At 48.0% G+C, this 18,681-nt stretch overlaps 1 protein-coding gene across 1 annotated transcript in view; it reads left to right on the top strand.

Annotated features, from left to right (window-relative positions):
• The window catches only part of LOC144603757 (DENN domain-containing protein 5B-like), a 125,359-nt gene extending 114,296 nt beyond the window's left edge, over nucleotides 1-11,063 (top strand). Inside the window, exons 22-23 of the mRNA XM_078417463.1 lie at nucleotides 1,957-2,137; nucleotides 5,233-11,063. Coding sequence (XP_078273589.1) covers nucleotides 1,957-2,137; nucleotides 5,233-5,416 — 365 coding nt within the window. The 3' untranslated portion in view covers nucleotides 5,417-11,063. The remainder of the gene's footprint in view (nucleotides 1-1,956; nucleotides 2,138-5,232) is intronic.
• The last annotated feature ends 7,618 nt before the right edge of the window (nucleotides 11,064-18,681 follow it).

The raw sequence follows: 18,681 nt of genomic DNA, 5'->3' as shown, positions 1-18,681 counted from the left end.
TGGTGAAGGTGGCTACATTGCGCCATCTTGTGGAATACGGTGAATGTGCTTGGGAAAGATTTATTCTCCACCTTCCCCTGCATTAGACCTTGTTGAGGGGGAAAAAAACTCAAAACAGATGATATATCATTTTCCTTGGTGAACCAGCATCTGCTGTTCCTTGTTTCTACCTCTCCATCATCTATGGACTTGTTCTCACTGCTCCTCCCCTCACTTCCCACATTCCACAATCATTGCATGGTGGGGTGGGAGGAGAAAGCAGGCTGACGCCCCTGGTGTCTCCATCACCGGTATCCCACCTGAGGCAAGCTCCCGGATCAGTCCTGCCCACAGCAGCAATATATGACCCCCCACACCCTTAGCCAGTCCAATCCCCAGCACACACCTCCAGATTCAGGGACAGTTTCTTCCCAGCTGTTATCAGGCAGCTGAATCATCCTACCACAACCAGAGAGCAGTGCTGAACTAAAATCTACCTCCTTGGTGACCCTCGGACTATCCTTGATCAGACTTTGCTGGCATTACCTTGCAATAAATGTTATTCTCTTATTATGCATCTATACACTGTAACTATCTCGATTGTAATCATGTTTTGTCTTTCTGCTGACTGGTTAGCACGCAACTAAAGCTTTTCACAGCACGTGACAGTAAACTAAAGTGAAGTCTGAACTGGTCAATACGTCATCTCTCGATCTATCCAAGACCGCAGGAAATCACAGAGACTTGTGGTCGCAGCCCAGGCCATCACACAAATCAACCTCCCTTCCATTGACTCCATTTGGACAATAGACAATTGGTGCAGGAGGAGGCCATTCGGCCCTTCGAGCCAGCACCGCCATTCAATGTGATCATGGCTGATCATTCTCAATCAGTACCCCGTTCCTGCTTTCTCCCAATACCCCCTGACTCCGCTATCCTTAAGAGCTCTATCTAGCTCTCTCTTGAATGTATTCAGAGAATTGGCCTCCACTGCCCTCTGAGGCAGAGAATTCCACAAATTCACAACTCTCTGACTAAAAAAGTTTTTCCTCATCTCTGTTCTAAATGGCCTACCCCTTATTCTTAAACTGTGGCCCCTTGTTCTGGACTCCCCCAACATTGGGAACATGTTTCCTGCCTCTAACGTGTCCAACCCCTTAATAATCTTATACGTTTCGATAAGATCCCCTCTCATCCTTCTAAATTCCAGTGTATACAAGCCTAGTCGCTCCAATCTTTCAACATATGACAGTCCCGCCATTCCGGGAATTAACCTAGTAAACCTACGCTGCACGCCCTCAATAGCAAGAATATCCTTCCTCAAATTTGGAGACCAAAACTGCACACAGTACTCCAGGTGCGGTCTCACTAGGGCCCTGTACAACTGCAGAAGAACCTCTTTGCTCCTATACTCAACTCCTCTTGTTATGAAGGCCAACATTCCATTGGCTTTCTTCACTGCCTGCTGTACCTGCATGCTTCTTTTCAGTGACTGATGCACTAGGACACCCATTTACACCTCGCGCTGGCATGGCATGGCCAGCAGCGTAATCAAGGACGAGTCTCACTCTGGCCACTCCCTCTTCTCCCCTCTCCCATCAGGCAAGAGGTGTAGAAGTGTGAAAACGCACACCTCCAGATTCAAGGACAGTTTCTTCCCAGCTGTTATCAGGCAACTGAACCATTCTGTCAACAACTAGAGTGTAGTCCTGAGCTACTATCTATCTCATTTGAAGACCCTCAGACTATCTATGATCCTTTAATGGACATATTCTTGCACTAAACATTATTCCCTTTATCATGTATATGTACACTGTGGGTGGCTAGATGGTAATCATGTAAAATCTTTCCGCAGAAGGATGATTAGCATGCAACAAAAGCTTTTCACTGTACCTTGGTAACCTAAACTAGACCTAACTACAATGACTTTGGAGGGACTAGTAGCGACTTATTCTTTTCCCGCCTCTTAAAACGCAGAGAAAGTGGTCACGTACTTTGAAACGGCCGAAGAGGAGGAGTCTCAGGTCAACCTGCTGGATGGGAAACGGTGCGCGGAGACCTCGAAATCGCTGTGTCTGTACGTGAACGCCATCAACAGCGCGCCGAGGAACATCGGGAAAGACGGGAAGCTGCAGCTGCTGGTGTGTCTCGGAGCCAGGTACGGGCCACACCCCGACAGCACAACATCTGGTTCCAACCCTGTTCCTCAGCCGCCCACCCGAACTCTCCCCTCTCCCCCTTCCCCATCGCCATGCGCCCTCGTGGCTCATGGTCCTCACCCTCCATCAACCTGCTCTTCCCTTTCACTGTCATGCATTCTTTATGTCTCCGTTCATTACTGTCCATCAATCCTGCATCTAGTCGTTGCTGCTCTCCTCTCTGATCTGTCTCCCGCATCTACCCTACTCCACATCTCCCCCTCTCCTGTTTCCGCCCCCATCCCTGCTTTCCCCAGTCTCAGCCCCCCCTCCCTGGTCTCTCCCCCACCACTCCTCGGTCTCTCTTCTCTTCCCAGTTGCTCCTCTCTTGCCTGGTCTTGTTCCCCCGCTCCCCCCCCCTCCCAGACTCAGCACCACCGGCCTCCTCAGTCCCCCCCGGGATCACGCCCAACTTTGCCATTGCCCCCCACCTTCCTTACCCCTCCCCCTTCAGCACTCTCCCCTCCCCCCTCACACCCCACTCCCTCCGCCCCGTCTCTACCTCTCTCTCCCTGACAGAGTGCGGTTAGTACAGCTATGGGGAGAAGGCAAGGCAATGGGGTTGAGGGGGAGATAGACCAGCCGTGATTGAATGACGGCGTAGGCTTGATGGGCCGAATGGCCTAATTCTGCTCCTATCACTTGTGAGCTTATGAAAGCGTTTGCACTTCCGTACGGCCACGTTTCTCGCCTCCTGCCCTGTTCACAACCGCAGGAACGGCCAAGAAACCAAAAAGACGGAACAAGAACTTATTCTCATGGGGATCCTGCAGTGAAACGTCAGCCGTGCTCTCCGCAGAGCGCCGAACAGCTGGTACGGTGCCTCTGCGAAGGCAGCCCCCTCACTCACCCTGTAGTGATCTCAACCCCACCCGAGACCAGACCAGATGTCCAGCGCCCAGTGTTTAGTTGAGTTGAGTTTAGTTTAGAGATACAGCGCGGACACAGGCCCTTCGTCCCACCGGGTCTGTGCTGACCAGCGATCCCCATACACTGCCACTATCCTACACACACTGGGGACAATGTACAACTGTACCAAACCGATTAACCTACAAACCCGTACATCTTTGGCGTGCGGGAGGAAACCGGAGCACCCGGAGAAAACCCACGCAGGGCAGGGGGAGAACGTACGACCTCGGTACAGACGACACCCCGTAGTCAGGATCGAACCCGTAGCGCTGTAAGGCAGCAACTCTACCGCTGCGCCACCGCCCGCCCTCAGTGTTGATTGTTTGAATTAGAAGAGGGGAATGCTCGACGAAAACAGAGACTTGTGCCGTGTAGGAAGGTCCAAAAAACACACCGGGCCTGTGTCATCTCTGTGAAAGGCCTTTGTAAATAGTCCCACTTCCGCAGCCAAGTGTGGTGCAGTCACGGGTAATAATGGTGATACTTACTCAGCAGAGGTACTTGCAGGGAATGGAGGCAGCAGGGCTGGGCAAGGGAAGTATTCAGTTCAACCTCTGAAACTGAGTAGTAACCTGGTGGCCGTTCCTGGCGGCACAACTCAAGGCAGCGCAGTGGTAGAGTTGCTGCAGGTTTGATCCTGACTACGGGTGCTGCCTGTACAGAGATTGTACGTTCTCCCCGTGACCGAGTGGGTTTTCACCGTGTGCTCCGATTTCCTCATTAACATTTCAAAGATGTGCAGGTTTGTAGGTTATAGACAATGGACAATAGGTGCAGGAGGAGGCCATTCGGCCCTTCGAGCCAGCACCGCCATTCAATGTGATCATGGCTGATCATTCTCAATCAGTACCCCGTTCCTGCCTTCTCCCCATACCCCCTGGTTAATTGGCTTTGGTAAAATTGTGAATTGTCCCTCGTGTGCAGGATAGAACTAGGGGCTCGGTTGATTACTGGTCAGAGCAGACTTGGTGGGCCGAAGGGCCTGTTTCAATGCTGTCTCTAAATTAACTAACGGGGTACAAATAAAGGGAGGCAATCTCCCCATGGAATATTCGAAACTGAACTAAATTTGAAAAGCGGGAGTGCCCACGCTACCACAGCATCCAACGTTCTGCTGTACCTTTAACATGGGCATACAGTCAGGCTAATCTCTCAGGAACAATCATTTGACTACAATTGGCACCAAAGCAAAGGAGGAGACATTGGGACAAGATCCAATGCTGATCAAAGCACTGGGCTCTATGAATGACTGAAGGAGGATGGAGAGAGGGGATGGAGGAGAGGTTCAGAGAAGGAATTTCAAAACAATGGGCTTGGATAACTTTAGACTTTAGAGATACAGCATGGAAACAGGCCCTTCGGCCCACTGAGTCCACGCTGACAAGCGATCACCCCGTTACAGTAGCACTAGGAACAATTTACAATTTTATTTTTACCGAAGTGAATTAACCTACAAACCTGTACGTCTTTGGAATGTGGGATGAAACCGGAGCACGGGGGGAAAGCCCACGCGGTCTCAAGGAGAACGTACAAACTCCGTACAGACAGCACCCGTAGTCAGGATCAGAGTGGCTGCCAACAGCAGGCAAACAAGTAGATGTGCAGTTCGACCAGCGTGTGGAACAGCAGGAGTTAATAAGGGGATGGACACAAAATGCTGGAGTAACTCAGTGGGACAGGCAGCACCTCTGGATAGAAGGAATGGGTGATGTTTCGGGTTAAGACCCTTCTTCAGAGTGAGTCAGGAGAGAGGGAGATACAGAGATAAGGAAGTGTAAGGTGTGAAAATGAGACAAAGGGTGTGGAGATCAATGAACATGTGGAATAGATCATTGTTAGATGGGAGAAGGTAACAACAAAACAAACAGATAAAATGTAAACAAAGTCAGACTAGTTGGAGAATTGGGAAGGTGGGAGGGACAGAGAGAGAGGGAAGGCAAGGGTTACTTGAAGTTAGAGAAGTCAATATTGAGACTGCTGGGGTGTAAGCTGCGGAAGCGAAATATGAGGTGTTGTTCCTCCAGTTTGCACTGGGCCTCACTCTGACAATGGAAGAGGCCCAGGACAGAAAGACAATGATGGGAGCTGTGCAGTGATGTTGGTTGAGACACGGCCCTTTGCTCATTCCTCCCTCTCTCCAACGCAGGGATCATCTGCTCCACCGGTGGATCCCGCTGCTGGCAGAGTGCCCGGTCACCTCCAGGATGTACGAGGATGGCGCTCTGCTCCGCGACCGCGCCACGGTCAACACGCTGATCCGCGTCCTGCAGACGCTGCACGACTTCAACATCACGCTGGAGACCTCGCTGGTCAAGGGCATCGACGTGTAGCGTTGGCTTTCCCAAAGGCAAGGACCCTTCCCCACCACGCCCGACATGTTGTGTGGAGAGGGGTCTCCAGTCCGCCACGCCAGGACGACCGACCATGAGACACTGAATGGAGGTGGACAACAAAACGACTGCCGAAAGGTCATTGTGTAGGAAGGAACTGCTGATGCTGGTTTACACCGAAGATAGACACAAATGGCTGGAGTAACTCAGCAGGTCAGGCAGCATCTCCGGAGAAAAGGAATAGGTGACGCTTCAGGTCGAGCCCCTTCCTCAGGCTGTGGAAGGATCTGAAGAAGGGTCTTCACCTATTCCTTTTCTCCAGAGGTGCTGCCTGACCCGCTGAGTTACTCCTGCATTTTCTGTCTATCCTCTGCCTAGAGGTCACGCCAGCCGACCCTGGCAGAAGAAAATAGTATTGATTGCGTTATACAGAAGTCAAATAGATAATGAAGAGTATTTTTGCCTGTTGGATGTGTGTAAATAAATTGTACCTTTACCAAGAAGTGATTACACTGTCAGCTGTTCACCAGAACCTACTGGTTTTAAACGTAGTTGATTTAGAATATTCCATGGGGAGATTGCCTCCCTTTATTTGTACCCCGTCTGTGTAAATATTCTGTTCCTTTTTATTTTGCGGGTAAACTGAAGAAAACCTCTGAATCCCATCGGGGGCTGTGGAGAGCGTTGAGAGTATGAATTTCACACTTCCCTCTGTTTTGATCGTGTCTCTCATGTGTCCCCCGATTCAAAAAACGTTAGTTGCATTGCCCTGATGGCTGCTGCTGCTCCTCTCAGTCGTTCCTCTCTCGTTTGCTCACTACTAATCCTCTGCCACAGCTTAAAAAGATATCTGTAAGACCGCTGGTTAATTCACTGCTGACGTCTGTCCCCTTCAGCACCGCAGGGAGACTGCAAGTTTGGAGGAGCCCAGTGTTTTGAGGAGAGGTGTCTAAGGGTCGAAGTGGCTCCACTCGGTGCTACTTGCTGCATGATCTCAGCCTTGCTTGCTGTCAAAGCCAAAGGTACTAGACGAGCAAGATAGACCACTCGACCCTAAAAACCGTAGCATGTCACGGCGCCATTATAATAGGCAGAAACTTGCAGAAACATTTTTAAAGAAAAATAACAAAATTCAGTGAATTGATAGATGAGATATATTCTGCATTTTTATGGTATCATCACACATACTGTTCCCCCAAAACACTGATTACACTGCGAGAGGCAGAGCGAACGGCGGGTTTTGCTTACTAAAATGGCGGACGTTACGCTCCTTTGCGTACTACACTTCAGTATAGGCGATTTCAATGGAGTGGTTCATCCTGCTCCTCTAGTATCTTTGGTCAAAACCCAACCAAAACAAAATACTCATTCATATTTTGATTTTTTCTTGACTGAAACTTGGTGCTGTTTCAAATCGATGATAGGTGGGTAGGGAGGAAAGTGTGTGTTCTTGAAATGGAGCCTTCGTTCCCCTGTCTCCCTGCCCACCCTGTGAGGGAGAATCAGAGATTGTCCCTCCCTCCTGCCACCTCCTTTGGTCGAACTGCCCAGCAATACTCCGTAGTAAGGGTATACATTCATAAGTGTTAGGAGCAGAATTAGGCCATTCGGCCCATCAAATCTACTCCACCATTCAATCATGGCTGATCTATCTTTCCCTCCTAACCACATTCTCCTGCCTTCTGCCCATAACCCCTGACACTCGTATATCAACCATGCCCTGAAATTAACCTGGCCCCATCGGCTAACTCAGACTGACTGGTTGAAATAAGTCAATGGGCAGAACATAAAATAGCCAGGGTGAAGAGTGGGTGGGGAGGAGAATCGGTAATCCCGTTCTTTAAAAGATCTGTATTTATCAAGAGCTCTACCTGGATCATTACACAGAAAAGGCTGGCACTGGAGGGAAAAAAAGCCGTTAATGTTGCAAACAGAGCACTTTAATGACTATCAAGTGCCCTGAACTCTAATGTTAATGTGCCTCATGGTTCCAGAGGGTGCGTATTTCCCGCCCGCATTTCAGTCATTGCCTTTGGAGAGATAACTGAACACTAAAGGCAAGGGATCTCAGTGCCGTGAGGAATTCCAGTTGAATTTGATGATAAAGGCCTCTTTTTTTGTTGTTCCTGTGGTTTTGATCACAAGGTTATTAAGGAGTGCAGCCCCTTACTCCCACTGTCCCGAGAATATCCTGTCGGCTGAAATCCCACGATTCAGCTTTGAACAGACGAGCCTGCACACTCTGTACACGTAGAAGCAAAGAACTGCAGATGCTGATTAATACACAAAAGGGCACAAAGTGTTGGAGTAACTCCAGCAGGTCGGGCAGCATCTCTGGAAACCAGTCTGAAGAAGAGTCTCAACCCGAAACATCACCTATCCATGTTCTCCAGAGATACTGCCTGACCCGCCGAGCTACTCCAGCACTTAGTCACAGTCTCAGAGTCTTACAGCGTGGAAACAGGCCTCGTCTGCCCAACTTGCCCACACCGGCCAACATGTCCCATCTACTCTAGTCCCACCTGCCTGCATTTGGTCCATATCCTTCTAAACCTGTCCTATCCATGTACCTGTCTAATTGTTTCTTAAACGTCGCGATAGTACCCTGCCTCAACTACCTCAACGAACACTTTGTGTCACTCGGTACATGCCTGCGTTGAGGAGGAACTCAGGATGGCAACCATAGAGCCCAAACCAATCAGCCTTCCATTGAAGACCGATACTCATTTCATCTAGTACTCTTGTTTTTGGACGAAGTTAAGATCTGGTGGTGATCCGGTCCACCGTATCAGAGGATACCAGTAGCTCCAAGCCTACCTGCCCACACTTCCAGGAATAGGAGTACAGACCTGGCCTTTGAAAATGCCTCAATTATTCATCTTTAGTAAGGTTATGCACTGAAGTAACCTATCCCCCATTGGCCTTCCCAAACTCCAAATGTGATCTACAGGAATCTGGCTTAGTGGCCTATGATGGTTTGTCAAATATCGGCCTTGCCTTATTGTCAACCCCATCAGGTCAGTCATGACTGGCCAGGAATTGACTTGCCTGGATACTGCTGTAAGTGACTCCTAGAGAAAGAATAACTAAGTATGGAAAAAGTCAACATATTTTTCTCAGTTTATTTTAACTTAATCTGCAGGAATACCGTGGCTGGGCAAGTGTGGAGAGAGGAGGGAGGTGAAATTAGAGTTGGCAACCCAGCTAGAAAATGGCTGAAGCTGCAGCTTTTGGGAGCAGTGGCAATGTGTGGGCATGCACTTCCTCACATTGACCTTTGGTCATGGTGCCCCACCGTTACAGAGCTTCAGTCCCACGTTCAAAGACTGAGTGTTGCCACTAACCACGGACGCTGGCATGTTAATGGCAATCGAAAAGAATTTAAGGCACTTTATCAGAATATCTGAAAACGGTATAATCAATAGATAAGATGTTTAGCAGAAACCTGCTTAGCAGGGGCAGCACGGTGGTGCAGCGGTAAACTTGCTGCCTTGCAGCGCCAGAGACCACGGTTCCATCCTCTCTACAGATGCTGTCTGTACAGAGTTTGTACGTTCTTCCCATGACCAGCATGTGTTTTCTCTGGGTGCTCCGGTTTCCTCCCACACTCCAAAGACATGCAGGTTTGTAGGTTAATTGGCTTGGTAACATTGTAAATTGTCCCTAGTGTGTCTACGATAATGTTAATGTGTGGGAATCGCTGGACGGCACGTACTTGGTGGGCCGAAGGGCCTGTTTCCGTGCTGTATCTCTAAACAGATAAGGAAACAGAACCAAACAAATTCTGGGCCAGTGTTCAGTGATGCGTCCACCATTCAGTTCAACTCTGTGTATCAGAGTCCGTGGGATGTGATGTTCACTGAGCCTGGCTTCAGCGACCAGCTGCAGCTGGACTCTGCCTTCCCTCTATTGCTAGTGGACTGAGGCAGAGAAATCAGCTAGACCTTCTTACAGGTGACAATATGAGTGTAGAAGGGTCTCGACCCGAAACGTCACCCATTCCTTCTCTCCTGAGATGCTGCCTGACCTGCTGAGTTACTCCAGCATTTTGTGAATAAATACCTTCGATTTGTACCAGCATCTGCAGTTATTTTCTTACACATAGGAGTGTATAGGTGTGTACAGTATACTTAGTTTAGTTTAGAGATACAACGTGGAAACAGGCCCTTCGGCCCACCGAGTCCGCTCCGACCATGATCCCCGCACATTAACACTATCCTGCACACACTAAGGATAATTTAACATTTATAACCAAGCCCATTAACCTACAAACCTGTACTTCTGCGGATTGTGGGAGGAAACCGAAGATCTCGGAGAAAACCCACACGGTCACGGGGAGAACGTACAAACTCCATACAGACAGTAACCGTAATCGAGATCGAACCCTGTCTTTGCGCTGCAAGTGCTGTGAACCAGCTAGTCTACCGCTGCGCCACCGTGCCACTCATCTGTGTGTGTGTATACACGTGGACAGGCCCAGCTTGGCCTGTGACACTAACCATGGTCATATCACCAAGGACTTACCAGGCCCCTGTGTGGCAAGTAGTCACCAACCTGGCTGAGAAAACCTTTGCTCTCGGGGGAAGCCATTCCCCACACGGTGAGTCAGAAGGTCAGGACAGAATGCAAAGTACGATTGTTGAAGGGCAAGATGAAGGGGAACATGATCAAGATGAACAAGAACATCTGAAGTTGCAGTTTATTTCTTTGGATGTGTGTGTCTATGAGAATCCTGCAAATTGTGTGAGAGGGCAGCTGAACCGGCATTTTATTGCAACCCAGGACAGCGGTGTTCCCTCGTTAGCCTTGCCTTGACAGCACGCAGGAGAAGAGCATTGAATCTAGCGACGGATGGGTGGTGAGACTTCACCTGCAAAGGGCAGGGCCTGGGCTTGGCAGATAGTTTCTCGTTGTGTTACCTCAGCTAGTGCTATGCGAGGTTGCTGACCAGTTATTAACTTGGGAATCATTAGGTATCCTTTTTGTTTTATTTATAGCAATGTTCCAGCATTGAATGAGCAGTTTGCCTCAATGGGATGGTAGCAGGGTTTGCGTTCCCCACCAGTCTCCTCACATCCTGGTTTACTTCACCATGTCAGTGCGTCTTACTCTATCATGAAGACTTTCAGCCTTCCTGTAGTGCGTACAAGCCATTTTCCTTCATTATTGCACATGGTTCTGACCTCCACATTCTGTCCGCTCTTTGAGTAACATTTTTGTCCTGTTATTTATTAAAAGTTACTTTATATATTTGCAAATTGTACTTTCAGACTGCTTCACAAATCACGTTACCTATCATTATCACAACCACATTGTAATTTTAAAGATCACCGGTAACTTTTTTCTCCAGAGCTGTTCAATCTCCTCCTTGTTACCTTTTAGATCTGATTCTGTTTGTCAGCAACGTGGGTTTTCCAATGTTCCCCCTGCCCCCAGGTGAGGACCGAATTTCACGATCGTACATGCAGCTTACGTGCCCCTACTGTAGCTTCCAGCCAACTACACCTGCCCAACACCTGATATTTCTGTAAAATAATGCATTATTATTATTATTATTTAAAAATCTGATAAATGTTATCAGTAGAAAATGTGAATTGCTGACTTTGTATATGTGTCCGATAACTAATACATTGGTAATAAAAGATAAGGAAGCTAACTCATCATGTGTTTGTTGGATTATAAATTGGTGCTTGCGTTTGCTTTACATTCTATCCAAAAAAAAGGCAAAGGGGATCACGTTTAGTCAAGAGTTTTAATTGTCATATGAACCAACAACAAAAAAAACAAAGACATTTTTACATACAGCAGCATAACACCGGTAAATGCAATACACACAAATAAATATAATAAATGAAAAATCCAACAACTAATCACAATGCTAGTGCAAAATAAACCTGAAGTTCGTAGTCCAACCAAAGACACGTCCATAGTACTAGTAGATTTATTCACAAAATGCTGGAGTAACTCAGCAGGTCAGGCAGCATCTCGGGAGAGAAGGAATGGGTGACGTTTCAGGTCGAGACCCTTCTTCAGACTGAAATATAAATATATTTCATTATCATGAAGACAGTCTGAAGAAGGGTCTCGACCCGAAACGTCACCCATTCCTTCTCTCCAGAGATGCTGCCTGTCCCGCTGAGTTACTCCAGCTTTTGGTGTCTATCCATAGTACATCCACTGAGCTTGTCCTGCCATCACAGTGGCTGGATCAGTGTGATTCAACGTGTCCCACACAACATTTTCCCACAACCACAGCTTCTGGTCACCGGAGAAAACAAATCCAAACTCCGAGAAAGAAAAAAATATTTAAGGAGATTTGCCTGTTGTTTGAGGGAGCTGACAGAAGTGGAGTGGGAAGCAAGTCATCCTGGAAACTGAGGCACCATCTATGAAGGTGAAGGGACAAACATTCAGCAAAGAAGGGAACTTGACCATAGAAACATAGAAAATAGGTGCAGGAGGAGGCCATTCGGCCCTTCGAGCCAGCACCGCCATTCATTGTGATCATGGCTGATCATCCACAATCAGTAACCTGTGCCTGCCTTCACCCCATATCCCTTGATTTCACTAGCCCCTAGAGCTCTATCTAACTCTCTTTTAAATTAAATTCACTCTTTTAAAGTGAATTGGCTTCCACTGCCCTCTGTGGCAGAGAATTCCACAAATTCACAACTCTCTGGGTGAAAACGTTTCTTCCCACCTCAGTTTTAAATGGCCTCCCCTTTATTCTTAGACTGTGTCCCCTGGTTCTGGTCTTCCCCAACATTGGGAACATTTTTCCTGCACCTAGCTTGTCCTTTTATGATTTTATAAGTCTATAAGATCCCCTCTCATCCTTCTAAACTCCAGTGAATGGTAAGAAGGTTGATGCTGGTTTAAGAAGGGTCTCGACCCGAAACGTCATCCATTCCTTCTCTCCAGAGATGCTGCCTGTCCCGCTGAGTTACTCCAGCTTTTTGTGTCTATCTGTGGTAAGAAGGTTGGTTAATTTAAACTAAGTTGGATTTCAGCCACATTGGCTCACCCCACATTTAACATGAGTTTTCTGCTCTATCATGGCCTGATGTGGCTGTTTTCTCTGGGTCACAGCTGCCAGCCCATGTCTACGGCAGGTGCTGAGGGAACTCATAGAAACAATCGGCAAAAAGGTATTGTGTGGGAAGGAACTGCAGATGCTGGTTTAAAACGGAGATAGACACAAAAAGCTGGAGTAACTCAGCGGGTCAGACAGCATCTCTGGAGAAAAGGAACATGTGACGTTTCAGGGTCGAGAACCTTCTTCAGACTGAGAGTTAGTGGAAAGGCGATGATAGAGAGAGATACAGAAGAAATGAATGAAAGATGCAAAAAAAAGTAATGATGATAAAGGAAACAGTCCATTGTTAGCTGTGGGCTAGGTGAAAACGAGTTATAGACAATGAACCAATAAAACGACTTTGGAACTAATACCACGACTTGGCTGGGGGAGGGTCAGAGAGAGAGGGGATGCAAGGGTTACTTGAAGTTAGAGAAATCATTATTCATAGGACCGAGATGAGAAAACATTTCTTCACACAGAGAGTGGTGAGTCTGTGGAATTCTCTGCCACAGAAGGTAGTTGAGGCCAGTTCATTGGCTGTATTTAAGAGGGAGTTAGATGTGGCCCTTGTGGCTAAAGGGATCAGGGGGTATGGAGAGAAGGCAGGTACAGGTTACTGAGCTGGATGATCAGCCATGATCATATTGAATGGCGGTGCAGGCTCGAAGGGCCGAATGGCCTACTCCTGCACCTATTTTCTATGTTTCTATACCACTGGGTTGTCGGCTGCCCAAGTAAAATATGAGGCGCTGTTCCTCCAAATTGCGCTTGGCTTCACTCTTACAACGGAGGAGGCCCAGGACACAAAGGTCAGTGTGGGAATGGGAAGGGGAATTAAACTGTTTGGCAATCGGGAGATCAGGTAGGCCCAGGCAGACTGAACAAAGGTGTTCAGCGAAACGATCGCACAAAGTCTATCCAAGTTCTCCTTGTAGTTGAAAACTACTAATCCAGGTAGCATCCTGGCAAACCTTCACTGCACCCTCTCCAAAGCCTCCACAGATTTTTGTAATGGGGCCACCAGAACTGCACGCACTACTCCAATTGCAACATAACCAAAATCCTATAGAGCTGCATCATGACTTAGAATCATAGTCATACAGCACGGAAACAGGCCCTTCGGACAGCTTGCCCACGCCGACCAAGGTGCCCTCTCTACACTAGTTCCACCTGCCTGCTTTCGTCCCATATCCCTCTATACTGTTTTCATCCATGTACCTCTCCAAATGTCTTTTAAATGTCGTTATGGTTTCTGCCTCAACTACCTCCTCTGGCAGCTCATTCCATACACCCAATACCCACTGCGTGAAAAAGTTGCCCCTCAGATTCCTATTAAATCTTTCTCCTCTCACCTTAAACCTATGGTACTTGGTTCCCCTACTCTGGGTATAAAGACTCTGTGCATCCACTCTGTACATTCCCTTCATGTTCACATACACCTCTAGAAGATCACCCCCTCATCCTCCTCCACTCCCCCTTATCCACCCTCTCCAAAGCCTCCACATCCTTCCTGTAATGGGGTGACCAGAACTGCACATAATACTCAAAATGCAGCTTAACCAAGTTTTATTGAGCTGCAATGTTTTGAAATGCAATGAGGTGCTCGGAGGTGCTGAGGGCTAATGAGCGATATATAGAGTGGTAGGGACAGTGGGCAAACGCTGGGGAGGTTGGAGGACATGTGAAGTGCTTGGGAGAAGAGTGCAGATGGTAAATTCTGAGCACCTGATAGCCTCGAGGAGGATGCTACTGTTGAGTTTGCAGGTGCTATAAAGTCCAAGTACCGTTGGGTCAGAAACGTGCGGTGGGGAGATGGAACAGGGTGGAGAGGGTGGGGTAAGGGTGGAGAACATGAAGCAAGTTTGGAAAAGAAAGTGTAAGAACAGGAAATTAGCACCAGAAAAACAATTAGTAAGTTTTGAGATAGGACTAGACCAAGAGAGGGCGCAAGAAACTTTAAAAGGACACAAAAGGCGGTGTTGCTGCCCTACAGCGCCAGAGACCTGGGTTTGATCCTGACTACTACTGAGTTTGTACGTTCTCCCTGTGACCTGCGTAGGTATTTTGTCCGGGAGCTCCGGATTCCTCCCACATTCCATAGACGTACAGGTTTGTAGGTTAATTGGCTTTATTGAACATAGAACAGTACAGCACAGGAACAGACCCTTCGGCCCACAAAGTCAGTGCCGAACATGATTCCAAGCTGAATTAATCTTCTCTGCCTGACCGTGATCCACATCCCTCCGTTCCTTGCATACCTGTGTGGCTATCTAAAAGACTCTTGAATGCCACTCAAGTATCTACCTACACCAGCACCCCTGGCAGCACGTTCCAGACACCCACCTGAAGATCTGTCCTGGACCCAGCACATTGATGCAATCACAAAGAAAGCCCATCAACACCTCCACGTCCGGAGAAGATTTTCGGTATGTCAATGAATACTCTCTTGAACTTCTACAGGTGAACAGTGGATGCACAGCACGTCGACTGGTTGCATCACAGCCTGGTTTGGCAACTCGAAGGCCCAGGAACGAAAAAGTGGTGAACACTGCCCATTCCAACACGGGTACTGACCTCCCCACCATTAAAGATACCAACAAGAGTCGCTGCCTCAAAACTCCAGCCAGTATCAATAGTCAATAGTCGTTTATTTGTCACATACACATAAATGTGTAGTGAAATGAAACATTACCCGCAGTTGAAACACTAAGACCAATAAGAATAATCAATAAAAATGCAATAACACATACAATCATACACTAACACCAAACAAAAGAAACATCCATCACAGTGAGTCTCCTCCAGTCCCTCCTCACTGTGATGGAAGGCCACAATGTCTTTTCTCTTCCCCTGCCGTCTTCTCCCGTGGTCAGGCTGTTGGAGTTGCCACGTCGGGGCGGTCGGGGCTCCCGACATTGGAGCGCCCGCTGGGCGGTGAAAAGTTCACGGCCTATTCCAGGCCCCGCCGGACGGTGAAAGGTCCGCGGCGGGTCGACCCAAGCCCCGCGATTCGGGGCGGGCGAACACGCTGCCTCTGCCGCTGCCGGAGCTCCCGATGTCGGCCCCCACCCAGGGGCCTGCGGGCTTCCCACGTCCACGCGGCCCGCGCCGGAGCCTCCGGAGACGAGTCGCAGCCGCTCCTGCAGCATCCGCAGGCAGCCAGCGCCGCAGGTGGTGAGTCCGGGCCGTGGGCTTTGCGAACCAGAGCCCCAGGTGGTCCCAGGTGCATGGCCGGTGGTAGGCCGCAGCGGGAACGGAGACATGACACAGAAACAAAGGTCACGTCTCCGTTCGGGAGAGAGAATTTTTTACAGTTCCCGTTCCCTCCCCACCCCCTCCCCCCTACATAACATACAAACCCTACACCATATTAAAACTACAATTCATACAAATTCATACAAAAACAACAAAAAACACAAAAGACAGACGGACTGCAGGCAAGCCGCAGCTGCGACGGCAGCGCTGGCTCCCACCAAGATGCAGCACAGAACGCCACAGGAGATCCTTGTAATGAGAGACCCACATCACCCTGGCCACTTATTGTACTCCTGCCATTGGCAAGATATAGGAGCCTGAAAACTGTAACGTCCAGGTATACATATGTGTATAAAAACATACACAAAAGGTTCAGTGTGTCTATCTATAATGCGTATATACTGTATATGGCGGGGCCTGGAATAGGCCGTGGACCTTTCACCGCCCAGTATATACGCATTATAGACATACTGAACATATATATATATATATATATATATATATACACATATGTGTGTTTGTGTGTGTATATATATATATACACACTGAACGTTTTTTACAGAGTACTATGTTTGAATGTCTGTTGTGCTACTGCAAGTAAGAGTTTCATTGTTCCGTTTCGAGGCATATGACAATGAAACACTCTTGACGTTTGATTTTACTTTCCCCTTACATTCGACCTCCCAAAGTGCACCACCTCACACTTGTTCCGATTAAACTCCATCTGCCATTTCTCCGGCCATTTCTGTAGCTGACCTTCAATATTCTCCCCCAGTACTGCCATGTCTCAGCTAACAGTACTTTCCCTATTGGCTCTGATGCCAATCCTCCTCTTGGAGAAGTGAGAAGGAGCCAATCCCTCCTGTTTCTGGACCTCACCATCTCCATCACAGAAGACATACTAGTGACGGACATTTACTATAAACCCACCGACTCGCACAGCTACCTGGACTACACTTCTTCCCACCCGGTCCCCTGCAAAAAGTCTATCCCCTATTCCCAATTGCTCCGTCTATGCCGCATCTGCGCCCGAGATGAGGTGTTTCACACTAGGGCTTCAGAGATGTCCTCGTTCTTCAGGAAATGGGGCTTCCCCTCCTCCATTATAGATGAGGCTCTCACTAGGGTCTCTTCTACATCCCGCAGCTCCGCTCTTGCTCCCCCTCCCCCCACTCGCAACAAGGACAGAATCCCCCTCGTTCTCACCTTCCACCCCACCAGCCAGCGGATCCAACGAATCATCCACCAACATTTCCGTCACCTACAACGTTCCCTCCATAACTCCCTGGTCCACTCGTCCCTTCCTACCCAAACCACCCCAATCCCGGGCACTTTCCCCTGCAACCGCACGAGATGCAACACCTGTCCCTTTACCTCCCCCCTTAACTCCATCCAAGGACCCAAACAGTCTTTCCAGGTGAGACAAAGATTCACCTGCACCTCCTCCAACCTCATCTATTACATCCGCTGCTCTAGATGTCAACTTATTTACATCGGTGAAACCAAGCGCAGGCTCGGCGATCGCTTCGCTGAACACCTGCGCTCGGTCCGCATTAATCAAACTGATCTCCCGGTGGCCGAGCATTTCAACTCCCCCTCCCATTCCCAGTCTGACCTTTCTGTCATGGGCCTCCTCCAGTGCCATAGTGAGGCCCACCGGAAATTGGAGGAACAGCACCTCATATTTCGCCTGGGCAGTTTGCAGCCCGGTGGTATGAACATTGACTTCTCCAACTTTAGATAGTTCCTCTGTCCCTCTCTTCCCCTCCTCCTTCCCAGATCTCCCTCTTTCTTCCTGTCTCCACCTATATCCTTCCTTTGTCCCGCCCCTCTGACATCAGTCTGAAGAAGGGTCTCGACCCGAAACGTCACCCATTCCTTCTCTCCCGAGATGCTGCCTGACCTGCTGAGTTACTCCAGCATTTTGTGAATAAAAACCTTCGATTTGTACCAGCATCTGCAGTTATCTTCTTATATTGCACAAATATTGTGTTTTGTATTTATTGCATTTTTTTCCTGATGTTATTTATTGAGTACTGTGTTTACCGAACTGTTACACTGCTGGAAGTGAGGATTTCATTATCCCTTTCAGTACATGTGACAATTAACAACCGAAGATAGACACAAAGTGCTGGAGTAACTCAATGGATCAGACAGCATCTCTGGAGAGAAGGAATAGGTGACGTTTCGGGTCGAGACCCTTCGTCAGACAATTAAACACTTTTGACTCTTAACACTCAATTTCAGAACTGAATTCATGCCTTCAAACAAGCTGTGAAACTGGGGGATTTAGCGTTAGTTTAGTTTATTGTCACGTGTACCGAGGTACAGTGAAAAGATTTTGTTGCGTGCTGACCAGTCAGCGGAAAGGCAATACATGATTACAATCGAGCCATCCACAGCCCACAGACACATGAGAATGGGAATAACGTGAAATGTTTAGTGCAAGATAAAGTCAAGTAATGTTCGATTAAAGATAGTCTGAGGGTCTATAATGAGGTAGATAGTAGCTCACGACTGCTCGATGGATTGTTTTGAATTGAGTTGTATCACCTCAGCTGGTTATATAAGTTCTTATGAAACTATTCTGACACATGTAGCCAAAACTATTCCTCCAAATCGGCGCTAAAACAGACAGTCCAGGAGTTAACGTTTCTGTTTATGGACTCTTGGTGTGTACAGTTTGTTGATTCCTGCTTTGCAACTATGATTATTCTTCAAACATGGACTCCGTGCATCACGACACGATGAATTTTATAACAGCAATTATTTCCCGAGCATTTCCTTTAAAATTTACTCCTCGAAATGTAAACACTTCGAATCTTTTACATTTCCCCCACTAAAAATGCACGGTATATTTTCATATCGCCAAGCAGCCATTGCCAATGGTTTCTGGAAAGAAAAAAAAACCTCCGGGAAAACATTTTTAATT

This window comes from Rhinoraja longicauda, chromosome 20, assembly GCF_053455715.1.
Source record: "Rhinoraja longicauda isolate Sanriku21f chromosome 20, sRhiLon1.1, whole genome shotgun sequence".
Taxonomy (NCBI): domain Eukaryota; kingdom Metazoa; phylum Chordata; class Chondrichthyes; order Rajiformes; family Arhynchobatidae; genus Rhinoraja; species Rhinoraja longicauda.
Note: the sequence above shows the minus strand (reverse complement) of the source record. Positions and strands in the feature narration are given on the sequence as shown.